This window comes from Mya arenaria, chromosome 4 (genome assembly GCF_026914265.1).
Source record: "Mya arenaria isolate MELC-2E11 chromosome 4, ASM2691426v1".
Classification (NCBI taxonomy): Eukaryota; Metazoa; Mollusca; class Bivalvia; order Myida; family Myidae; genus Mya; species Mya arenaria.
Genome location: NC_069125.1, coordinates 19,611,252 through 19,637,098, shown reverse-complemented (window position 1 = coordinate 19,637,098; position 25,847 = coordinate 19,611,252). Strand labels below are relative to the sequence as shown.

At 33.2% G+C, this 25,847-nt stretch overlaps 1 protein-coding gene and 1 long non-coding RNA gene across 2 annotated transcripts in view; both read left to right on the top strand.

Annotated features, from left to right (window-relative positions):
- Nucleotides 1–13,090: 13,090 nt before the first annotated feature.
- Nucleotides 13,091–14,686, top strand: LOC128231378 (uncharacterized). Its single transcript, XR_008260362.1, has 3 exons — nt 13,091–13,159; nt 13,293–13,400; nt 14,537–14,686. It is a non-coding gene; the product is annotated as an uncharacterized LOC128231378 (long non-coding RNA).
- A 632-nt stretch (nt 14,687–15,318) lies between these two features.
- The window catches only part of LOC128230682 (uncharacterized), a 34,177-nt gene continuing 23,648 nt past the window's right edge, over nt 15,319–25,847 (top strand). Inside the window, exons 1-10 of the mRNA XM_052943126.1 lie at nt 15,319–15,325; nt 15,654–15,791; nt 17,392–17,592; nt 17,817–17,999; nt 19,003–19,119; nt 20,159–20,290; nt 20,535–20,663; nt 22,277–22,495; nt 24,060–24,245; nt 25,096–25,333. Of these exons, the coding sequence (XP_052799086.1) occupies nt 15,319–15,325; nt 15,654–15,791; nt 17,392–17,592; nt 17,817–17,999; nt 19,003–19,119; nt 20,159–20,290; nt 20,535–20,663; nt 22,277–22,495; nt 24,060–24,245; nt 25,096–25,333 (1,550 nt within the window). The remainder of the gene's footprint in view (nt 15,326–15,653; nt 15,792–17,391; nt 17,593–17,816; nt 18,000–19,002; nt 19,120–20,158; nt 20,291–20,534; nt 20,664–22,276; nt 22,496–24,059; nt 24,246–25,095; nt 25,334–25,847) is intronic.

The window sequence follows — 25,847 nt, the reverse complement described above, 5'->3', positions numbered from 1 at the left end:
AATATATGAGGGGAGTAATGAGACAATGCTCTATATATAGTACGCCACTCTACTCAAACATTCAGTTTCAATACTTATGTGAAAAACTACAGAAACAAGCTCAGTAGTCAAAAGCTTAAACATAAACTCCATTTTATGGCGCAGGGTAAACGCCAAAGACATAGAACACAATAATAAACAATCACAAACAAAAAACAGGGAAAAACAGCACAAAACTCAACCCACATTTTCCCAAATAAATGGCCCAGTTCTATGATCGAGTCGCTAACATGATTGGAGAGCCAAAAGGAGTTCAGGCAAGCATACGACAGACTGCCTCTCAAGCGAGTTTATTATACATTTAAAACTCAGAACGCTATGCGAAAAAAGATGGACTAGAAGAGAAGACGCTTTATACGCGTTCAAAATAGCATTTGTTGTCGTGCATTCTCTAGAAATGCTTCAAAAAGATAGTGCAAGTTCAGATTTGGATGGCTTGAGCCCAAATTAACAGTGTCTAACGGAAAAGAACGTGTTGATGTATGTTGGAGACTGCTTTTACAATGTTGCGCCTGCTGACCTAGCACAGTGCAATCTCTGGTCCTGGGTTATCAACTATAGAACGATAGGACATTTCTGCATATATTGTGAGAATGTCGGTGCCTCTTCATTGTGTAAGCAGATCAGTTCATAAAAAAAACAATGTTTCAATATATATATATATATATATATATATATATATATATATATATATATATATATATATATATATATATATATATATATATATATATAAACGTTTATTATGAGATGAAAAAATCCTCTTGAAATTGTAATACATTATCATATTGATAAAAAAAAAATTAATAAAGCATATACGCAAAGTAAAAAAGCCAGTTGAAAACAGTTGAACCAAACGTTCCTTCATGAGGAGTAATAACTGACCAATTTAGCAGTCACAACTATAACAACATAATTGAACACTCAGTAAGAGGCATTGTTGTGGATACAAAAGGCTCAGATACAAAGTAAAATAAACTAAGCGTGTATTTTAATTTCTTATCCAGTTGTGGAATACTTAACTTATTTTATTTATTTACAAAAATTCGATTGTATTACATAAATTTCCTTATCTTAAGTGTCTTTCATTCAAGCAATGAAGATGGGGCATACCTACCAATTCACTTTATTCCTGTTTAGAACTAAAGGATATCATTATCATATAAGTTACGTGTCTTTCCTGACTCATAATTATTATGTAAACAAAGATGATGCTATAAAACAATATAAGCGATATTTTGGCGCTTTTATAACTGGGAAATATGTGGCCACGTAGCTATTAATGTTAAGACACCATATATTTTTGTTTACATCTAGACAAAAGTCATATACTCGTTTTTGTTTTGTGCATAACGGGTATCAAAAAGTGGCAGGGAAACAGTTTTATGACTGTACGAAAGGTCATAGTTACTAATCAGATTATCGTTATTATTTAATAAAATGTACTGGGACAATTCAGTTAGCTCTTCGCTTTTTTTAAAGAAAGAAGTTGAGTTATATTGATAACTTTTGTATCACTTTCGACTTTACCGTCGTACAAACAATTTTAAATTGAGGATACTTAAAATGAAACGCGGTTCACTTGTTGCCAGAGACAACGCACAAATTTACAGTCCTGCACACACTAGTATTTCCCGCCCTCATATGTATTGCGTTATGTCGAATTAACTCTCTGTGACGCTCTTGTTTGAAGTTATTTTATCACGGCGGTTCGACTTTCGCCCATCCATTTTTCGGGGGTATCTTAAAATGTGCCAACATCAGCGTTGAAAGATGACTGATGTTGTTTTTGTTTTTGTTTAATTTCTTTTGAAGACATACCTAGAGACCTACACTAGCTTTTAATGGTCGACAATATTCTAAACTAACATATGTGATGTCTGTAGCAACCACAAAATGGTAGAATCCGTACTGTTTTGGAAACTATAAAGCATCCAATTTATCATGCAGAAGAAAACATTGATTTGGCGTCTTTTGCAATTTTTTAAACTCGTTTTTCATTATTTGCAAGTCTTCAAATTCGTAATTAGGGCCGTGCGTAGTCTGCAAAATGACATGTTCTAAATACAAAAGCCGTGCAATTATGACAGTTTAACTTTCTAATACCTATTCATTTTGTATGACGCGTGGCATTATTTGCTTAATTATACGTAAATTTCCCTAGGTTTTTTTCAAAATAAGTGGAGAGATAAAACAGGGGTCTTCTGTTTCGAGATTTTTGTAATTGTCATTGTAATTGAGGAACAGTTGAAGAATGTGATAAATATCTCTGCGATGGTCTTGCAAAGTAAACATCCATTCATGAGTTAATACAAAGTAAAGTGTGTTATAAATATTGCGTGAGCGATCATTACAATTACGTGTAAGCAATCATTGACATTCTATAGTGGGCCAAGATCACATTTTATATCTTCTGTAAAAGATATGCTCAGGGTCAATCTTATCAACGAGCATGCGACAAATTGTTTTAAAATGAAGGATTTTAGTAATTTAGTGAGTGTCACAAATTAAATTGAAAGTTTTAGTTGCAAAATAAAAAATAAACATGGTCAAATCTGTCCAACTAATCTCTTAGTTTCGAATTAAAATTTAGTTGCATGAGTCAATAAAGTAAAAGCAATTTGTTGATCCACCTAACCCCATTTCAATGCTTCGTCCCCCACGATCAGTATCTAAATGTGTTACCAATACAATATAAACTGAAACGCAGTATATATATATATATTAATCAAATAAAACTTTAGGAACTGCCACTATATGACCCGCCGCCGTAGCAGAATATTTCACGTCATCATGTATAGGTCATGACCATACGCGCTCAAGCACATTCGGAAGTGTAAATTTCCCGATTTAAGCAGAGAGATTTGTCCTAGGGTCTGAGATGTTTCAGAATTTTAATGAAAAACAACAGATGTCAAAACCCTCGAAATTTCAAAATACGGCTAAGTTAACCACAAGTCCTGGTGTGGGCCTCACCTTCAGGGGTCATGTGCGTGATCGCTCAGCATAGCATTGGCGTGTCAAATAGTCTGCAAAATAACAAAATCAAGTATAAATCTTCTGCCTCAGTTGTTTCTTCAAATTAAGGCGTCAATTCATTCTTTAACCTCAGTGACTTGCAAATATTGGCAAATAAAATCGAATTATGTCACGTTTTATCTAAAGAAATAAATTAAGTAACACTTTGTTTTAGAAATGAAAACATGTAGGTATTAATCTTTGGTATTTATGCTGTCCGTCTCATTATTATACTCTGTTACAAAAATGTTAAAAATCACTTTCATTTGCACTTAATGTACTAGACTTGTAATCGACTACATGTAAATGGTAGTTCATTATTTTGGTATTTTCTGACATGTTTGTGAATTATTTTGTAGTTTCCAATTTTATTGGTTAATCGGCATAACGCTTTTGACCAATTGGTAATGAGCGTAAATTATCTAATTTCTTCCGCATTCCGTCAAAATTAAAAAGCACGTTGAAGAGATGATTGTTTTGCCAATTCATGTTATTCATATTTGCTACATAATAGTTGAAGTATTCTAAAACAAATATTCGAACTATAGTAATGAAAGATGACATTGAAGAGATAGATAAAGTATACCATTAAACCACATGCGAAGAAGAGCAGAAAGATGTTTTAAGCTGTTTAAGTACCCAGAATATGTCATTTTTATGCCCGAAAATCCAAAACAGTTAAGCATCATTTGTAATCATTTGGTGTGTTAAAAACGAACAGTTTTGACCAAAATGGTAAACAGCATCTACGTAATAACTTAAAAAATAATAAAAAAGGCTCTTCACGTTTTCAGTTGAACTATAGATAAAAATGTATTCCTTGCAATAAACTATTTTGCTGTTTGACTGACTTAAAACCTTTTCATACTATATCTATTGTGATTGACATTTGTCCTAAAGGTAAGGCAATGTTTTAGAAATTAATACTATTGTTGATCATTGTAAACAAATGACAACTTGATTGGATGCATTTGATACCAAGCGGACAATATATTATTAATCTACGGAGTACTTGGTATACCAGTACGGACACTATTCATGTATGGGAATACTGCTATTGGCACAGTATATCATACTTTTACAATTTGCTCATTCTTGATCGCGACTTTCATTTATCATTTAAGTTGGCATAAAAGTCAACAATCGTTTTGCATGTTTCCGAATCGATATTTCAGTGTTGGAAGTTATACAATATATTTCGAAATGTGTGATTGTTGTTTTTGTGGGTTAAACATAGTTTATTTACTTTTTGAAGCAAAACTTTCAATCTAATTTAAAAATATGGCATGATATCGTACGAAAATTCTTCATCATGCGACATTTTGTTGTACGCGTGTTGATAAATTGCCCAGTATTTGTTGCTTCTCACAACAATAGTGTTTTATTCGGTATTTATTTTTAGATTTGTCGATCTATCATTGCTATGATAGAACATGGGCTTAATACAGATGTTTAAAAGGATTAAAAGTATACAAATATACTTGAACATAAAGTGGAAAATAAGTTTCTGAAATAACGCAAGGTTATTAATAGTCTATTAATGAAACAAATGCTATGACATGTGAAATTATATATATATTATCAAAATAGTTTATAACAATTCAAACGATTGCAATCTCAGATAGAAATTCGGTTTCTGAGCACCCATACCTTAAATGAATCTTTAATGTTAATACGACTATGTCGCTCTGCTCTAACATTCAATTTCAACGCAAATTTTCCTGAAATAACTTAACCTTAGTTTCAAATTTGAGGTACTAATGATTGTTTAAAGATTTCAATACACTCGTTCTAAATGTGCATAATCATAACTTAGATTTAAATGCCACACTGATGGCATAATACTTGATATACAATACATTGAGTTCAACAACATATCGTAATATCAAGCATTTCGTGACACAAACCGAATTGAACATTGCGAGATCAAATAAACGCCGCCTAAACACTGACTACTAACGCTCTAAGTTTCGGAATAGATAATATAGCAAAAATAATAATAGGAAGAAAGCAATTGTTCGAAATGATCTTTTAAATTAATAAGATGGTCATAATATTCGTATATGCAGTATTGATGTCAGGTGTTGAAACACTACTGACCTATCATATTGACACGATATTTCTGTGAGAAAAACAGGCCATGCACTTCCTCTTCACATTTTCGGCCGATGAAACTTTCAGCGATCATGAGGCTTATCTAAACTACATCATGGTAAATTCGGTTTTTGAATGAAGATTTCAACCAATATGCAGCTTTCTAAAACCGTCAGGTGATATTGCTCGTTTCGACCATTAAACTCGCTCATTACATACCTGATTTCGAAAGAAAATACACGCCTACATGGTGAAGATGTCCGCCGTGCCTCGATGTAGCATACCGCAGGTAGTACTGTGCTTTGTTTCGAACATTATCAATAGAACTGGACATGTGTTGTGGACACCGGTTACTTGTAAGCGACAACGTGCACCTCATGTACTTGACAATATACGAGTGAGTTAAGAGATTTGTGTGCTATAACCATGAACGTCTCATAGACACCTACCAAGACAGCATCCCCGAAAACTTTGCCTGGTAACCTGTCACGATAATAAACGTGGATCAAACATAGATTAAGCGCTATTTGTTATAGCAATATATAGACACTAATTTCTCGACTCCTTCGTTCCTACTTAAATATGTATAACTAATAGCGCACCTGTATGTGTAAGATGAATGGCACAACTGGGTTTCTGTAAAATAGGAATTGCATGATTATTAAATTAGAATTTGGGAGGACAAATATCAGTCAGAGATTTAACATTGATCTACAGTGAACGATTTATTTCAATAGGAAATGAGGAACACACTTAATTGAAGTCAACGGCAAGTTTTGTTTTTAACTCGTTTATACTGATACTTTATACTAATATTGACTAAAATAATTGCAAATAAAGTAGTATAATTCATCATTATTTTATCGATTTAATGTATGGCGATGTAAAATGTATTTAATGTTTTTATTTTGTAGAATACAAATGAAACTCGTAATGTTTACACATAATACTAATTATAGTTATTATAAAACAATGAAAACTACAGAGACAGGTCCAGATTTCAATAGCAAGATTCTATTTTAGAGTTCTTGGATCGAGGCGATTTCCATTTCGTTGCTTTTGCGAAGCAATGGGCAAACAATATTAATACTTCATTATAACTGTTAATATAGTTTGGTGATCTGAGCAACGCATGATCAAGTTCAACTTGTATATTGTCATTTATTAAGATTTATTTAGAAAAATATTTGTTATGAACACATATTAAAAAATGTTTATTGAAAAATAAAAACACTATGAAATTTAAACCCTTCCGAAAAATTAAATTTAAAATGGATTCTGTTTGTACCATACACGACATAAATAAAGATATATTTTTTCATCTTGACAAATATGTAAACGATAATTACCTTGCTTATATGTCTGTGCGATAATAGATCTATTTACAAAATATCCAGAACGCCACGAGTTATATGGACAAATTGATATACAAAATACTGTTTTTAGGTAATATATAACAAACTTAAACAATTAATAAACACTAAGAAAACATATCATGATATATAACATGTTTTAGTGCAATAATGGTCAATATTGTACTAAAATACCTACACATTACATTTTCGATAACACCATGCTTGGACCCCGTGTAAAGACCCCTCCCCCCCATATAGGTACGTAACTGTCTATGTGCAATTTGTAAAGAAAAGGTTGTACAATTAAATCGAGCATATTCCGTCCATGAGTCCCTCGTCTAAACGTGTATGTTTTATTGTGGGAGAAACTGTAATGATAGTATTTAAAAAAAAAAACTAGAAAAAGAAATAAAGTAGGCTTTTCGTGTTGTGGACCAAAGGCTTCTTACCGACATGGTCAAGAGATCACAAACATAAAAGGGCATTGAAAATTAAGAAATACAAAAGAATGCAAACAAAATCACGAAAAATGTTTTGTTTCACGTTTATTTATTTATATATGCTAAGTGCCGCTTTATAAAGGAAACAAAAGGAAATGTTCTCTGAATTAGCACCCGTTAAGCTGGGTTTTGAAAATATTCACAGGAATTTTTCAAAATGACGACTTTCTTCCTAAACACTTAAATAAGTGTCATGCTATTTGTTTACATTAGTTTAGTATAGATTTTAACGCCCATACTAAGAACGTTCTAGATTTTATTCCTGATGATAATTTAAATCATAATTTCGGCGATACGCAATATACCACGGACACATTTGATTTGCCAAGAAATAAATATGACTATGGCTTGTTTATAGCCGAACAGTGTTGTATGTTTGGGGTACACATCTTTAATGGCAGACTATTCGACGATGTTTTGGGGAATTAGCATGTACAGCCGGGGAAGGGGCATCCGTGGTTGATTATAATATTGCATCAACAGAGCTTTTTAAAATGTATCATATTTCACTTTTATTGAAAGGGACGAATTTGACCATATCCCGATTCATTGTACATTCTCTTTTCCATGTGCTCAAACCATAACATAATTAATATTGTTGATATGAGTGAAAATAGGGCATCAAATATTTTCTCGGTGCCCAAAAAGTTCGCGTGTGATAGTACTAAAGCGGAAAGATACGATGCAAATTTTACGCTTAAATTTAATTCCATGTATGACACATTGGTAATGTAATTACATACAGACATTGACAGTACTTGTACTACTAATTTGTTTACAGACATGTTTCGATCAAGCGCATTTGATACTGAGCGTTAAAAAGAAAAAGAAGGTATGGTCCTCTAATGCAGCCGCCTTGGTGGGGTGGGCTATGTAAGGTTAAAAACGAATTAAGTTCAGAAAGCTTAGAAATCGTATATCTAACAAAAATCGGGTTAAATGGAGCATAAACAGGCTAAACGATTTTAAATCTTGCGTTTAAGCTATAAATAAACAATACCAGGGGGGAATATCTGAGTTTATTAAAAATCGTAGTAAAGCTAAGGAGTTTTTGAACATACTGAAAAGCTCTACTGGTGCTTGGTTTGAGCACTTTTCAAAACTTTTCTGCGATGTAAATTTGAATGTTTCCAGTAGTGGAATAGAAAATGAAAATCGGGCGAATTCGTAGCTGATTCTTTAAATACACCGTTTACTGAAGAAGACGTTCTTCGAGTTAATAATGCCCTAGCCGTAGATTAAGTTCCAGGGTCAGATGGTATACTTGTTCAGTTTATCAAAACTACTAAGGATTTGACATAACCGTTTATAACTTGATTATTTAACCGTGTTTTTGAGTCGGGACAATTTCCTGATACATGATACATCCAGTATTATTTGTCCTATTCATAAGTCTGGCTCAAAGTGTGAGCCGAATTGCCGAATTATATCATTGCTAAATTCAATCGCTGAAATTTATTCTTCCTTTCTTAACAGTAGGTTATACATTTGGACAGAAAACAATGGTAAAATTAATGAGGCTCAGGCAGGCTTCCGATCTGGATATTCAACGATTAATCATATTTTTATTCTTAAAGCAATAATACAAAATATATCTTTCAAAAACTAGGAATAAGGAATATGTCTGATACGTTGACTTCGCCAAAGCCTTTGATATTATCCATCATCCAGATTTATTTTCATGTTTACCACGCAAAGGTATTACGTGATTTTTATTGTTAGCATGAAAAGTTTTGTATGGCCTTACACAAAACTTCCGCTTTTTAAAAAAACGCAAAAAAAACGCGCTTTACAATTTTAGCGGCAAGTGAATGCTATTAAAACACTCTGCGAATACACCGGGATGACAGTGAATACAAACAAAATTGAAATTAAAGTATTTCGAAACGATGTACTTCTCCGAAGCACGGAAAAGTGGTAGATCGGTGTCACGCCAATTATTGTTGCTTCTTTCTATAAGTAATTGGCTTGATATTTACGCCTCAGTTGGGAAGCTCCTAACCCTAAAATAAGTTAGCTAAGCAAGCTATCCAATCGGTTAATTGTATCCAAGGTTTCAGCGTAAATTTGGATATCTCAACTATACTGAAAGCTTTAAGGTATTTAAACCTATGGTAAAACCGGTATTGCTTTATGGATCCGAAATACGGGGGATTATTCTCATTGAGTACTAAAATAGGTTCAAATTCAATATTGTAAAATAGTTTAAGGCGTGAATAAGTCTGTCAATAATGGTGTTGCTCTTGAGGAATGTGGTCGTTTACCTTTTCTTTCCAGACTATACATGCAGATTGATAAGGTATGGTGCAACTTACTTTTCATGCCGCATTATCGATATCCTAAGAATTGTTATCGTATGCTTAAACGGCTAGATGATATAGGGAGACGAACGGGGGCTTCCGAGCTTAGGGAAACCTTGTAAGGTTGTTTAAATTTGGTTTTGGTTTCGTATGGGTTTTAGGAAGATGGCAATGTAAAGATATGCATTGAAACGATCAAATGTCGTGTTTCAGATAGTTTAAAACAAGAATAGTACAGAAATATTAACAAATCTTCTGGAAGTCAGCACTAAATATTTTAAAACTCTACTCGATGTTAATTACTATCTTAGTGAAAATGTTCTGTTTTTTATACGCAAAAGCTTAACAAAATTTAGATGTTCTAGTTACTAATTTGGTAAAGAGACTGGTAGACATCTAGGAATTGCACGTGATTATAAACTTTGTGTTTTTTGTTTCGATAAAGATATAGATGTAGTTGAAGACGAGTATCATGATTTCTCTGACTGCAAGAAATGCGATCAACGGTATTAAAATCGGTGATTCAGAATTAAAACAATCTCTTTTCGCTGATAATGCAACGTATTTTAATGATAGCTCTGAACAATTTTTGGTTAATTCATTAGAATTATTTTCAAAATGTTGTTGTCTAAACCTTACACAATTAAATCCATCATTCTTAGAGTGAGAACTTTAAAAAACACAAGTATAAGGCTCTGCAAAAATAAACCGTTTATTTGGACTTCAGAATGCTCAAACGCTTTAGGTATTACATTTTATAATGACAAACAAAAAATAATAGACGAAAATATTGATGAAAAGGTCGAAGAATTTCATTAAGTATTAAAACAATGGGGACATAGAAAAACTATCATTAATGGGTAAAATTACAGTATGAAAACATACGCATTACCCAAAATCAGCTACCCATTCACTGTTGTCGCAAATCCAACCAAGTATATTATTGAAACCATTAAAAATATATCTTCAAATTCCTCTGGGACAAGAAGCCAGACACAATTAAAGGAGATATTATGTACCAAAATCACGAAAACGGTGGACTAAAACTTACAAATGTCGAAATCTTTCTTAACTCCATTAAAGCTCTCTGGGTTAAAAGATATTTAAACGACAAAAACAAAAGTCAATGGATTTTTTTCTTAAAAAGAAGCTTATTAATTAAGGAAATGAATTGGTTTTTGTAAGTGAATTAGGTAATGCTATAATAAACAAAATTTGAAAAGAAGGTTCATTCATAAATGATGTCATCAAAGCCTGGAGTAAAATTAAACAAATCTATGACTCAAACTTAATGAAAACAGCTTAAACACTGTTACGGAATAACCAAACAATTTGCAATAATGGAAACACTATGTTGGTATGGAAAAGGTATTACGTATCTTGAACATATTTTTGACTATAGAACAAACAATTTTTACGAATTTAATCAAATACAATACCTAAACAACATAAGGAATACAGATTTTATAAATTATCAAACACTCGTTCGATCAATTCCATTACATATTAAGACACAGCTGATATCGGATGGGATTATACACACTTATACTCAACAATAGAAAGAAAAAGTTGAAACATCTATACAAACAAACAAACTTTTGTATTCAATTTTGTTGCAAAATATTTTCCAACCGATTTCAGAAGCAAATTGGAAAGAAATTCTGGAAATTAGTGAAACTCTGGAATGGAAAACAATATATGGTTACATTTACAAATCAACAGATACACCATTGCGTAGTTTCAACTACAAATTCCTTATGAGAATATTACCGACAAACAAATTTCTGTTTAAAGTCAAATTAGTCGATTGCAGTCTATGTACATTTTACAATTTAAATGTTGAATCAATTGAACATTTATATCGGGAGTGTCAAAAAACACAAAGCTATGGAATAAATTAAACAACTTTATTACATTGACATCAATAAATATAACAATTTACAAACATGAAGCCCTATTGGGAAGAGTCATAAAAGCATATACAATAATATATGTAATTTTTAATTGTCTTAATGAAATTTTATATCAACTCAAGAAAATGTAATAAAAAAACAATTATCTTTCGATGCATTTTTGCATTATCTGAAATTAAGAATCAAAATAGAAGAGCAAATAGCATCAAAAAATGATCAGTATAAAACCCACAGAAATAAATGGGAAGTACTCTATATTCTAAATAATTAATGTATATATAGAAAAAAGACACATATAGCCCCAACAACGCATATCTCATAAATGTTTTTTACTCATATAAATAAAGTAATATTTTTAACAAAACTGTGTGTGTGTGTGTGTTTGTGTGCGTGTGTGTGTGTGTGCGTGTGATAGAAAGTTGTTTATCTATACAACATAGAGGTGTTTAAGCATATATGTGTTTTTGATATTGTATTTTAATATGGTTTATGTTGAAAATAAATGAAAAAAAGAGAGAAATGTGATATAATACGATGTTTTTACTTACGCTACAACTGCAAACTTTCCTGCAAAAATAACAACAAATTGTTAGACATGCCAATTTATTCATGCAATCATGCACACTAACTAAATGTTTATAGGTGTCTACATAATTTTGAAAAAATTGTCATGAAAATGATATTTTTATACGATCATTGATTGATATGTTGTTGTTTTTTGCATAATGGGTCGATGTCTTCATTACTTAATATACTTGACTTGACTTGGTAAGCAATTCAAAGTAAATATTAAAATCACTTACATAGAAACCTCCTTTAATACAAACAATAAATTGTTTATTAAATGTGGACAAAATGAACTAATGTCATGTTTTGGTTTTCTTTGATTTCAGAAGAAAACATCGTGATTTGCGATGAAGTCTGGAATCTGCCTGTCCCTTTTGCTGTTTCTCTTAGTGGACTATGGACGTATGTACAGATATTTTTTAAAGTAAATTCTTAAGTAGTTTATGCCATTTATTTTGAATAATATATATTAGTTAAAATCAAATTAAATCCTTTTTTACACGACCTTATGCATTTTATTGATGTATTGAAGATGCAAGAAACAAAATAGGACAAACCAAGTGTAGTTATATGTGCCTTAATGGTGTTGTTTATTGACAAAAGAATACCTGTGAGGCCGCTTCTACGGTGTGCTGGTGGTGTTGCTGTTCATGAACATATTCACTAAAACCGAAACTGCTTGTTTTACTGATTTCGATTAATTGTGTGCCTCCGCGAACTTTCCTTTTCTGCATGAAAAAAAAATAATTCCAAAAATGTTTACATAGAAATCGTGTTTGTTGTTCACTGTTAATTTCTGCTCCTAAATTGCTCTATTGTTATATACAAATCTAGGGATTAACTAGCCCGATCTTCATTAAACTAGGCTTTTATGCTACAGCAATTCACAATAAAAACGTAATTTATGTAGAGTTTTGCAAATGATTGTTAATATCCTCATGGGTTAATGTTTGTCGTAAACTAAATATTCACTTCCTTACATTTAAAACTATATTAGTGTGGTGAATTTGGACTATGTGTACAATTATGCAGACGCCTTTGTCTTTTATATACACTTATTCTACTAGGTTTATTTATTAATTTATATTTACTTCCAGGTTGTTCTCATGATGACATATATTGTGCGACTGATAACGACTGTCACTACACACCATACGTTTGCCACTTGGGCAGCGAAGAAAATGGCTACTGTAGTTCAAGTGAGCAATTTCACTTTCAATAACTTTCCGAAAACCAATTGACATAGTTTCACATTTAATAACGTTTGTTAAATACATGTGTATGTTTTCATATCTATTTTGTAGAGAGCTGTGATACTGACAACGATTGCGAGTTTCCTTTACTCGAGTGTCCCAGCGGATGGTGCCGTAAAAGTAAGTTATTAATATAATTATTTCCAGATTTGGTTTACTCCAGTTAAATAAGTCGTGTCTAGTCTCTCTATTAGACGTCATGCTGTCATTTGTAAGTCAAAGCAAAGTCATTTGAGTTTACCATTTTTTTCAGAGCGGTGTTTCAACGATAGTGAGTGTGGGCTTGCCAACTCTGAATGCTATAACAACTATTGCGACTGCAAAGACGGTTATTTAAAAGAAGGACTTTTCTGTAAACCAGGTAAACGATTATTTTCAAACTCACAGCTCCAGTTGTGATTTGCCCTGATGAGCATAGATCGAAACCTATTACCAAAATAGGTTGAACCCATGTACTTGTTTATGTTCTTGATCCGCATCTTTACCTTTTGGGAAAACAATAAGCTGCCAATTGTATACAACTGATAGTTTTGGGTTTGGTCAAAGTTATCTAACATTACCGATTGGTCAATATGTATATAATTAAGCCATTTTGTTATTAAGATATTGTATCAAATAAGATAAGGCCAACGTATGGATCTCAGAAGAAGCTTAGGACAATTATTTTTTTACATGTTAATTTTATTACAAAGTTTGACGGTTTGAGGCACTGACACCAGACTTACACGCAAATCTTAGGCAACTTTTTTTAAAATAAAATAAGGAAATTGTCGGGATAATATTCGGCCATCTTCGGCAGTCTCGGTATATAGTAAATAGTGAAAATGCCCAGCGTGACCGACGGTTGAACAGCGCTCGGCTATTTAAAAAATATAGCACCAACATGGAAGTTATCGAGCTAATATTCGGCCCTTTTCGACAGGACATGTATATATTTTAACAGCATAATCGCATCTTCTCGACAATTTTCTTTTTTGTAATTTTGATTTTATTTTTAAAAACATATGAAGTTACCGAAGGTTTGCATGTAATGGCGTTTTTATCCGACTGTGTGCGTGTCTTGACGGATTCTGCTACTGTTTGGACTTACCGGTATGATTGTTGTGCTTGTTTGATGTAGTTTTGAACATTCTTTGCACTGAAATCGGCACATACGTATGTTTCGCATTTATATCGAGTGTATTCTTTTTTGAATCGGACGTTGACATTTTTCGTGAAATGAGAAGATTCCAATCTCTCTATAGAATAACCCTAGATGATATTTAGCTTTGCTAGTATGTGAAAACATTGTCATGGAATCATGACAAGTTTTTGTATTATGTCCGATTAAACAGCCAAGCATTTGGATCTGACTCATACTTTCTGGTGTATATGCTTCGAGTACGCAGACACGGTTATTTTTACTGTTTGACTAATTTATATGCATTTCTGTTTAAATCAATTTATTCAATTTGGAATAAATAAAATATGTTCATATGGTATTTTCTTGTGTTATAGCATTAGGAAGAAGTTGTTCACAGCGATGGGACAGAAGTTGCAGTTTTCAAGGCGAAGAAATCAACGGTTATTACCAAAAGGCTTACCAGTGCAAAAGTAGCCAGTGCAGTTGTAATTCCAAATATTTAAGACGAGATGGAGACTTATGTGTTCCATGTATGTATTTTACATTGAACGTTTTTCTTGTATTGGAAATATGACATACTTGTTTTTAATATATGCCTATGAATTTCCTTTCCCATATCCAACAGTGATAATACAGCACGCCTTTTGAAAAATCCGCATCACCATACTGTTGTTTTCTGAGTCCGTATCATGTGAGTACTGTGTGTAGTATCGGAACTACTTTCGCGTTGCTAAAAATAGCGTGACAAAAAAAAACTGGTAAAACCTGTCAACTTTTACTCTCGCCCCAGAAGCATGTTAATATTCAGGAACATGGTTCTCATTTTCTTCAAAGAACCATGAGGACAAGCACGAAACAGAGAACACTTCCAATCAAGCTACTTCAGTAAACTAGTTGTTTGCCATTTGGAAGTTCATAAATTGTTGCATTATCCATGTTTATTATCATAAATACGAGCAGCTCGCCAATACAAAAAAGAAGGGTCTTCATTCCTTAATTATTGGGATGTAGAAAACTGACCAATTTTAAAAGCTATTTATCTTGTCGGACACAGATCCAGGTCACACTTGCGAAATATCCGAGGACTGTGGGCCTCATTCAAACGCCACATGTGTCAACAACGTGTGTGACTGCAAGCCGGGCTATGTTTTAAGTGATGACAGGTGCATATGGAGTAAGTTGTATTGCTTAAATTGCTGATGTAAGGAAAAGCATGCATCCGAAATATACACTTGGTGATAATTATGTAACATGACTAAAAATTAAGAAACTATCAGTTATATTGCTGTTTATCAATCGCGAAATACCACAAGACTGATGATAAGTAACTATTTATCTATTTCTCGCACGCTTTGGTAAAAATAAAAAATAACGAAAGGGTATCAGCACTATTTAAAGCGGAGCACGTTTTAATTAAAAATAATTGAATTCCAGCGGATAAAACTTATTTAGAAGCATGTTCAGTTGAAAAAATATTTGGTTTCGTTTCAGTTTTTGATCTTGGGTGCAGCACAAATGAAGACTGTCTGTACACTGGACTGGAATGCAGACTTACAGAATGGGGCAATTTCTGTCGATGCCCTGTTGGATATGCTGTGAGAAGCGCTAACGACTTAACGTGTTCGAAAGGTTTGTCAATTTAACTTTTAACTCTCAATACTGAATTAATAAAAGAAATAACAATTTAATGTCTTGAGGCATTGCTCTTACACATTCTACCATCTTTGTTGAGTTGGAAGTAAAGGTTTATACAGTCGGTTTGTCAATGCCGTTGGGCAGCTTAGGGTATTTTGCCATATCAGATATTATTGTTCAACCATATGATTTTCTCGACGATACCACGAATAATGATTTCACAACAAATGCTTATTTAAACACATTATATATCACTTTTATGACATCGCTAAAATGACCTCATTTGAGTAACTTGAAAACTTAGTACGTCTTATGCTATTTTATGCGCTATCCATATAGACTATAAAACAACGTTGAAAGGTTTTTTAGTTGCCTCCACACTAGTCCATTAAATTTTGGTTAAAACATTGTAAAAGAAAAATAAATCCCACATTTCTCAAATATTAATCTCGCATACCGTCCACGTCATTGTTTTAAGAGTTTGAATGTGTATCTTTTGAACATCGATGTTAATATCGCACAGCAATGCTTGTTCACAAGTACTTAGAGGTGCACACGCCTTCTTATTTACGAGATATTGTGCACTTCGGAAATAACAAATCATAGACATTGAGATCCATCACCAATAACGATATTCCTCATGTAAAAATAAAATTTCAACAAGAGATGTTTGTCAAACAGTATGCCCCATTGAGCGCCATGTTGTCAAAAATATTCTGACAATTGAATTAAATATGCATGGACCGAAATGACAGCTGATTTGTCATTGACGCTGGATGCCTTTGAGGCAGTTTTTCAAAGTGTGGGATAGTAGGTACAGTTTTTAATTATGTTCAGATGATGACTGATCTTTGCAGACATGTATCCTCTTAGCAGCAGTGAATAAGTATATATGATGTAATTACAATGACCAATATCTAAAGTGACCTTGACCTTTGAATCTATGACCTCAAAATCCAAAGGGTCATCTTCTAGTCAGCCCCAACCTAAATGTCAAGTTTGTGGGCCATGGGTGCAGGCATTGTCGAGCTATCACACAGACAAAATGTTGGCGTTCAATGCCACTGTGACCTTGATCTTTGACCCGATGACCCCTTAAATCAACAGGGGACCGACCGACCGACATGTGCAAAGCAATATACACCCTCTTATTCGAAGGGGGGCATAATTACGTAGTACATCGTTCTCATATATTGCGATGGAAACATGGAATTATATTCCTATTTGTTTTAGAAATATTGTTTCTTTGGCAGGATTTAAACAAAATAGGCAATAATTCTCAGGCAATACACAGAAAATTGTTATTTTCACGTCTACATATGTGTCTTTGTATGCTTCTACATGAACTGATTGAATTTTATTTTGAGATTGTGTCTGTCTTGTATTTATTATTATTATTATTATTATTATTATTATTATTATTATTATTATTATTATTATTATATACCTGAATATAAAGAATTGTACTTCTTAATTCTCTCTCTCTCTCTCTCTCTCTCTCTCTCTCTCTCTCTCTCTCTCTCTCTCTCTCTCTCTTTCTCTCACACTATATATAATGAAAGAGTCTTGAATCGTATACACTTTTTTATTACAGTTTTGGATAGTCGGTGCACGGACGTCCACTTTTGTGGCGATACTGAACAAGTTAACTACTGGCGTAGTTACCACAGTAGTCATATTTTGTCGTCTCAATGGGAACACAGACCGCATATTGGCTACCGATGTAATCTGGAGGGAACCTGTTCTTGTGGAACTGGGTTTATTAGATCAGTTGATGGACTTAGATGTCAGCAATGTATGTTCATTCGGTTTAGATTGTAAAAAAGAGTGGTAAATACATTTTTTCTTCGAAAATGATATATCGAAAATAAAGCAAATAGACATATTATCATTTGTTCATCATTTTCAAACCTTAAGTAGTAAACATCAGTATAAGACGTATTTAATTTAATTGCCGAGCTGTTTAGTATATGATGTTCCATGTACTAACAGTAGTGACTGTCAGGTATATTGTTTCAGTATATGATGTTCCATGTACTAACAGTAGTGATTGTCAGGGAGACCAGGACGTCCATACTGAAGGGCATGTATGTCAAAACGGGATGTGTGCGTGCAACGATATGTATAATGCTGAAAGCTACTGGTACTCAACTTATGAAGACGGCGGTTACCAGTATAGCGACCATTACATTTGTAAACCAAGTAAGAACACTAAACATTGTATCTGTGATCTGTTAGCATCATATATAAAGTATCTAAACTACCTTCTTCCCAATTTAAGCCTTAATTTTGTAATTTCTATCTTCACTGACCTTTCCAAAGGAAAATATTCAAAATATATATTAATGGCCGATTTATTAAAACTGGTGTTGGCTGCGTGTTATATATTGTATTTAAGTTAATGTCTAGTAAGATAAAATGTTATTTTTTACAACGGTTGATAAAAAGTTACATCAATTTATGCTAAGTTTCTGTCGTTGGCAAGATGATGCGCGAGAGTGTGGTCTTGTTGTGTGGAGGAAACATGAAAACCCTGAGAAAACCGACTTTATCGACTTGGTGACATCGAACTAATTTCACATGCGCCAATGCCGAGAATCGAACCTGGGTTTTCATGGTGAGAAGCGATTGCGCTTACCACTGCGTTAACTAGACAGCATTTGTCGTGTTCGAGTTTGATATGTAATTGATTTTAAGTACGCTAGTGGCTACTAAGCCTGTTCTTAATTATGCAATGTATCATTACGATGTAGACCGATATTGAAGTTCTCTCAAACGTTGTTAATTCTTGTGATACCTGAAGAGGAAAGCAGAATAGTACGTTTAACATTTCCGCACGTCCGTCTGAATATTCGTTTGTTGTTACCAGTCTGGACAATGCACCAAATAGTGACATTGATTTAAGAGAATATTTTACGAAAGATTGTACACACATACTACTACTACTACTACTACTACTACTACTACTAGTTCTTGCAGCAGGCTTTAAATGTCTTTTCCGTGTTAACTTTACGTATTCCCTCTGGTTAAAAGTTCTAAACGTTCCCATTTTAGCATGCAAACGAGTGTTTCTTGTGTTGTGTTTTATGTCTAATGGGATATCAAAATACCGAAATTTCCTTTAAAAACATGTCCCCACAAACATATATCAAAATATTCACAGCAGAAATTTTAATGAAATGCAATGTTAAATTATTTTTTTTAGAAATTGGATCCGTGCATTGTGATTCCAGCGTATATGGTACAACATGTGTTCAAATTCAAGGGAGTTTGCTAACTCATTGTGAAGTTGGTATTGAAGAGAATGGACAGTGCATCCGAGGTATGAGTGAATGTTATAAAACAGAAGACTATATATGTTGGTATCCAGATATATGATATCAATCATACCGGCGTTATATGTATTGTAGTGGTCAGTTGTCCAGGATCATTGCGGCCACTGATAGGACATATGCTATATAATCTATGCACAACTCTTTGTTAAAATTAATTGATGATTTCCTCGTAAAATATGACCATTTTACCCTGACACCGGGCAGAAAAAATTGTTTTCAGGTCTTATTGATATACGGTTAATATTTTTGAAAATTGAAAATAATGAAATAATTGCCGAATAGGAGCTTAGAATACAGGAGCGTTGACGGAGTTGTTTTGAATTTTTCATCGCTGCCATTGATCATTTTGAATCAAACCGCAACTGCTAAAATGTTGGCTTTAGTTTGTGCTAAATATGTAACATTTCTTACTAAAAGAAACATAGGAGAAATTATGTACTAGAAAAGGTTTTAGATACCGGGACACGGTGACTTTAAGTAGAGATCACAAATAAGAACTGCACTAACGTATATTTGCTGTCATTCGGAGCTCTTCTGTCACTTTTATCGAAAGCAACCTAGGATGTATGCCGGTACATCAGTACACTGTAGTAGTTCGTATTTTTTTCAATTATATCATTACTCAAATTTAGTGTTTTAGGTAGTATTTATTGATCTAAGTTTAAATTGATTGCCAGTGAAGTGTAGTAATTCAAACATAATTAAGATTCCCAAGAGTTTTAAGTCATTAAGTTTAACTGCTAAATTAAATTACTACGCGATCTACTTGCATCGAACTTTAATATACCTATTTATGAGTATGTTAACCGTCCTTATACATCCGAGGTTGTTATCGATAAAAATGGCCGAGGAGTTTCAAATGTCCTTACAGTCATACACTTTGAATACGTATACTCAGTAAGCAACACATATCAAATAATTTAAGAAATACATGCGCTGACCAATCATCTTTTTTTTATTTAACACTTCGCCATTTTGTAATTTGATACGATCAAATACACATGTTTATGCACGTTATTTCTTCAGTACTTGGACATGACTGCGAGCTGAACAGCGAGGCGTGCAAACTGGTTCAAAATGCCGAATGCAATAGTTCATATCAGTGCAGCTGCAAAAATGGATTTATCAAAAACGATACTTCAGACAGTTGCTTTCCTGGTAATTATGCTTCATATATTTTGTTTCCTTTGATACCTCATATCAAAGAGGTTTATAAACGCTTATAAAAATATCCTCTTATATAAAATGTCACTCAATTTAGTATACAAACAGCATTAATTCAGAGTAAAATTGGCAAAGGAAAAAAAAAAATTATAAAATGGGGTTGATGGTTAAAATCATCAATTGATCGAATAACATAACATGAGAGTAAGGTCTAACTAAACTTGGTGGATGTTTGTAGTTCTTGTGTTGAATTGCACCGAAGAATTAGATTGCCTTGCCCATCTTGAAGACTCAACATGCGCGGATGATTCAAGGTGCTCCTGCAAACAGGGATTTGTGGAATTGGGCGCAGAGTGCATTTCACAAGGTTTGGCCTTTATAGTTTTATTATCCTTAACTGATTTCTGCAAAATTCACTCTCTTGGTAAGTGAAATTAAATAAATGTATCGAACAAATAGTTTATTAAATCTACAATGTAATCTAATGGTGAACTTTTGTGACGTTCAAATATACATCGTCGTAAATTATTATTTTTTAAAATGACTATTCTTTCTATCGCCTTGTCATTTCTAACAAATCGTCCCACGAATGTTTGCCAATTTTAAATTCATTGAAACAGACACGTTGCCATAAAACAGGAAGAACATGTATAAACAAATCCAGAAATGCCATGTTTGCTTTTTTAAGGGTCAAAACTGTCTTTTACTTAGTGCAGCGTGAAATGAAACCTCAGGTGCACAACTTCATCACCTAATTAATATTCCACTTTGGTCTTTTTACTCTAGGTGAAATAGCTTTTGAGTTTTGAAAATCAAAGGCAAAAACTTGTTTTGCTAATTGCTGCGCATAATACTTACGGACGAACGCATGGACGCACGGACAGACACGGGCAAATCTATATGCCCCTCCCTTTTTTGTAGGGACATAAACAGTCAAGCATGTGTCGTTGTCATATATTAACCCGCCTTTATTATTTAAGCATGAATATAACATACAATTAACTATTATATCGAGTAGATAGGTTTCCATGAGTAATGCGATCTTGCAATACCGCGTATGTGCACTTTATTAGTAATTAATATTTTAATACTCTTTCAAATAATACAAATATTTTATGGTTTTACTTGGCATCCAAATTTATCATTATTGCCATTGGCCTGATAAATTAACAAGCTTTAACTTTTGTGAGTTTTAAGTTTAGAACATTTTCTTATAATTCAGTTCAATTTCAATTGCAGTATATGGCTGTTAGATGTAATCCTTTAGTGGCATACTGGGTAATTGTAAATTGTTTGACGGCTGGGTTTGTTCCTGTAGTTTCCAATGTAGTATTCCTATGACAATGAATATAATGTCCTTTCATTTGATAGACGTACTTCAAACTACACGGTCTATGTCTATCGGTAGTAACTTTCTCTTCATAAAAATGAGATTAAAGTAATAAGTTTTATAATAAACCACGTTTTTGTTGTAGATTTGACCCGGTATTCGATTTCACAGAAACATATTCACCAAAAGCTATGGAACTAATGGAGATAATAAAGTCAATTCAATGAATAAAGCATTGACCTTATTTATAGTTTAACACGTGAATATTCGTTTAAAATAATACGAAAAAAATCGGAGGAGAAATAAAAAAAACAATATAATTTAGCTGTGCAAATAGGCTACAAGAGGTTGGGGGATCAGTTTAAAATATGCTCATTACATCATTGGTGAGAATTCAACTAAACTATCAACCGGTCATACCATGCCCATTACTGATCCCATCCCTGGAATAACGTTTTAACGGTCTGTTATAGAAGCACTGTCCACTCTGTGACTCAAACTGTTTGTAGCTGGTCCAAACGAGTCTTAGCGCATTAATTCAAATACCATTCTGATTGTCATAGACTCTTGGTCATTGTAATGTATAAGTTCTAACATTATTCGTTATTGACATACAAACGTCACCCCTTATTGTTTGCTTTTTATACTAGAACTAGTTGACAGAGGATGTTATGCTAGCGTCCACCAACTACCGGATATGAATAGGCGATCACCAAATTATATACTGGGTTCGACGGAAACACCGATACGGGATGATCTACTGCCAGAGGGTTGGTACATGCTAGGAGCATATATGGTTAGCTCTTCAGCTCACCTTCCTGCCGGACTTTCTGGAATCTGTGGAACAAAGTACCCAATCTCTCTCAAAGGTATCTAATTAAGCGTGAATATATTTGTTCAACATTAGGTAAAAAAATGAATAATAGTGACAAATATGCCTGTCTTGTTGTATAATGCTTAGTATAACCGTATGTACAAAACAGCATTGTTACAGTAACATGAAAATGCAGCACTGTATGTAAAACGCTGCATCATTTGTTGTAAACAGTGTATTTATGTGATGTATATAAAAAGATACGTACCAACCTTGCATCTTATGTAAGCTTCTAAAAATAAACAATTAGGAATTGTTAAAATGAGAATATTTTTCTTCCTTCTTTCTCCCACTACTGTAAGTGCTTGAATGTAAATTTAAACATTGGTTGTTAGGGATGTTAACCCATCAACAGCTTTTTTTTAACTTTTACGATAAAGAGTCGACAATGACATGTTGCAATTTGATATGCTTACAGGTAAAGTGATGGTGTCAATAGAACAAGAAATGAAACTCCTGGGCCCTTTACTTGAAAGTATTTTCCCATTTCCTGTGATTTTCGTCAAGACATATGTTTTTTTTTCTATAGCATAACTCATTAAGTACAAAAAGGATTTTGATGAAACTTTTGATATAAGTTGTTAACATAAGAAGTTGTGAAAAGCACAAGACTACTAACTATTTGGTACTTTCTAGCAAATGGTATTCAAGCAAGATTCGGAAATTACGAAAAATATTTCAATAACAATTTTAACAGTAATATTTCACAATAATGAATTGTAAACTTTAAATTATAGAAACAATTGAACACATTATTGCACATCTATCACCGATTTCTTTTGATTTACATGAAATCATATTGTCGGAAAAATACTGGGAAACTATTTTAAGGAATGCAATGAAAATATCACCCTTTTACTGCATTGTTATTTAACCTAATATTTTCTACTTATTCTATTCATTTCAAATGTTATTACTCTCTTGATAATGTTTCGTAAAGCATGCTCCTAAGTGGACACATCAGCTTTCGAATACGGCGACCACATTTCTTGTTATATTCCTTAAATAGATGCTGATTTATTTTCTGTTCAAGGTCGAAATTGCAATTGCTTTAACTGTGTGAAAATAGTATATAGGTTGAACAAAATTGTGTAAAAGGTATTTTTTTAAGATAATGTTAATGATAATGATGAGGTTGGGGTGGTGATCTTGCTGCTGCTGTCGCTGCTATCACTGCCGCAATTGATGAAAATAAGGTAGTGGGTTTGCTACTCGTGTGTCGCTACTCGGAAGTGGTGGTAATAATTATCAGAATGGTGAATATCCAAAGTAAACAATACTAATTCTTTATTTTTAAACGTAACAGATTGCGCGGAATCATTTTAAATATGGTGCACGGCACGCGGAAATTCACATTTGACGCCAAAAAACCATGTGGTGGATGATTTTTATAATATTTCACACATGGTGCTGTTCTTAATGACAGATGGTGCATTGTTTTACTTATGGTGCAGACTTTACAAATGGTACTGTTACATGAATAAAATGTTATATCATAGCATATTATAACATTTGTATATATTAAACATATGCTTGGCTTGCATTCCAATGTTTTGCAGAATCGCTTACCGCAGACGACTTAGCAGTTCTTGAACTTGGCGAAGAATTGCAAACACAAGCGGTAGTCGCCGATCTGGTAGCAGAGTATATCGTTCAAGAAATAGATGTTAAACTGAGGCGTTGTAGCAAGAATTATCAACTTTTCTCTCCATCACTCTCTGTTGCCTTTTCGGCATTTTGTTTAGGTAAATAAACACGATTTAATTTTTGGTATCCAACAATTATATAGAGAATAATTGTTTGTTTCAGTAAGGGATCATACTATATTTCAACAAGTGATGAGCTCCAAAATATATATTTACCGCCTTGCGTAGCCGCACGTGAAATATTCAGTTTTGGTGATCATGAGGTGGTATATATTGCTATCTTCTACTGAAACAAGCATTTTATTTTCTTTTTTATTATTTGCCTGAAACTTGAGATAAAGTCATTTAATTGTTTTTAAAGAAAACGTACCAATTTGTATGCGCACGTAACGTCATTTCGGAAATGACGTCGTTGCAATTGAGTCCAAGCCCTGTGCTCGCTGACTTTTGATTTGGAACCGAGAGCGGGCTTACATTTCAAAACAGTGAAAAATGTCAATTTGATATTTCAGTGTTACGAATAGTAAAATATCAATTTATTTCACTGATAAATCTATCCACCATATAATAAAATTGTGTCTTAGAATCATTACTGTCCTTGACTTATGTAAAACAACATACTGAGATTAACGACACACAAACTATTATTTTTGTGTGGCAGAAAAAAAGACTTAACATGATAAAGAGTTTGTCTGAAAATAATAACCTTAAATTGTTATTGATTGCGTGTTGTTTAGACTTAATCGCTGGATAAACAAATATTCGGTAGGGGTTTCCATGCACAGTTACTTCAATGCTTTATATCGCTTGTACACGCATTTAAAAATAAATAAAATGGTTTAGCTGTGCGATCATTGTAGTTTTAACTTGTTTTGATACATCGGGTAGTATAACAGCTGCATTTGGTGTAACGCACATGTATGTTTCTTGTTCATTTTCGTGTTATCAGGTACTGGCTCAAACTCCTCTGTTGAATCTGGAGACAGATGGGCTGAAGTCGTCCCAGAGTTGTTCTTCACCCGAGAGTATGACTCTGAAACACAGGAGGAGATGTCAATTCCACACATGTATTTCAAATGCTATGCTTTCGATCATTATTACAACTCATACCGAAATGATCGAAATTGCAATGGCTGCGATCGATACTACTATTATGAAAATGACGCATTGTACTACTCGATAAATTGGTAATCATTTTTCTATTTTTACTGTATACGGACAAAGCGTTCTTTGTGGGCATAAGTATACATATCATAAATAAATAACCATTTTAAAGCGCAACACACAGTACATATCACCCAAGATAATGTTGTGTTTTTAATGACGTTTTATAGTCGAACACGTATAGCTAAGTGGTAGAGTATGGGTTTCATCAACGAGATTTGACTTTTTGTGTTAAATGTCTTCAAAACGTGGGTAATTATATGGGCCACTTACATGTGCCACATAAATGAGTGAATTTCAATAAATAGAAATAGACCGCCGTAATACCAAGGTATTTTTAAAATTGTTCAAATGGTTTTCATCTGCATTCTTGCATTTTAACTGCACACGACGTTTATTTAAAAAAAATGATTAAAGTATTTTAAGGAGCGGCTGGCCAGCTGAAAAGCCACGACATTTAATTATTATTTTGATAACCTTAATAATTCGTTATGTTGTGTGTTTGTTCAACATTCTATAACTTCGTAGAAAGTACTC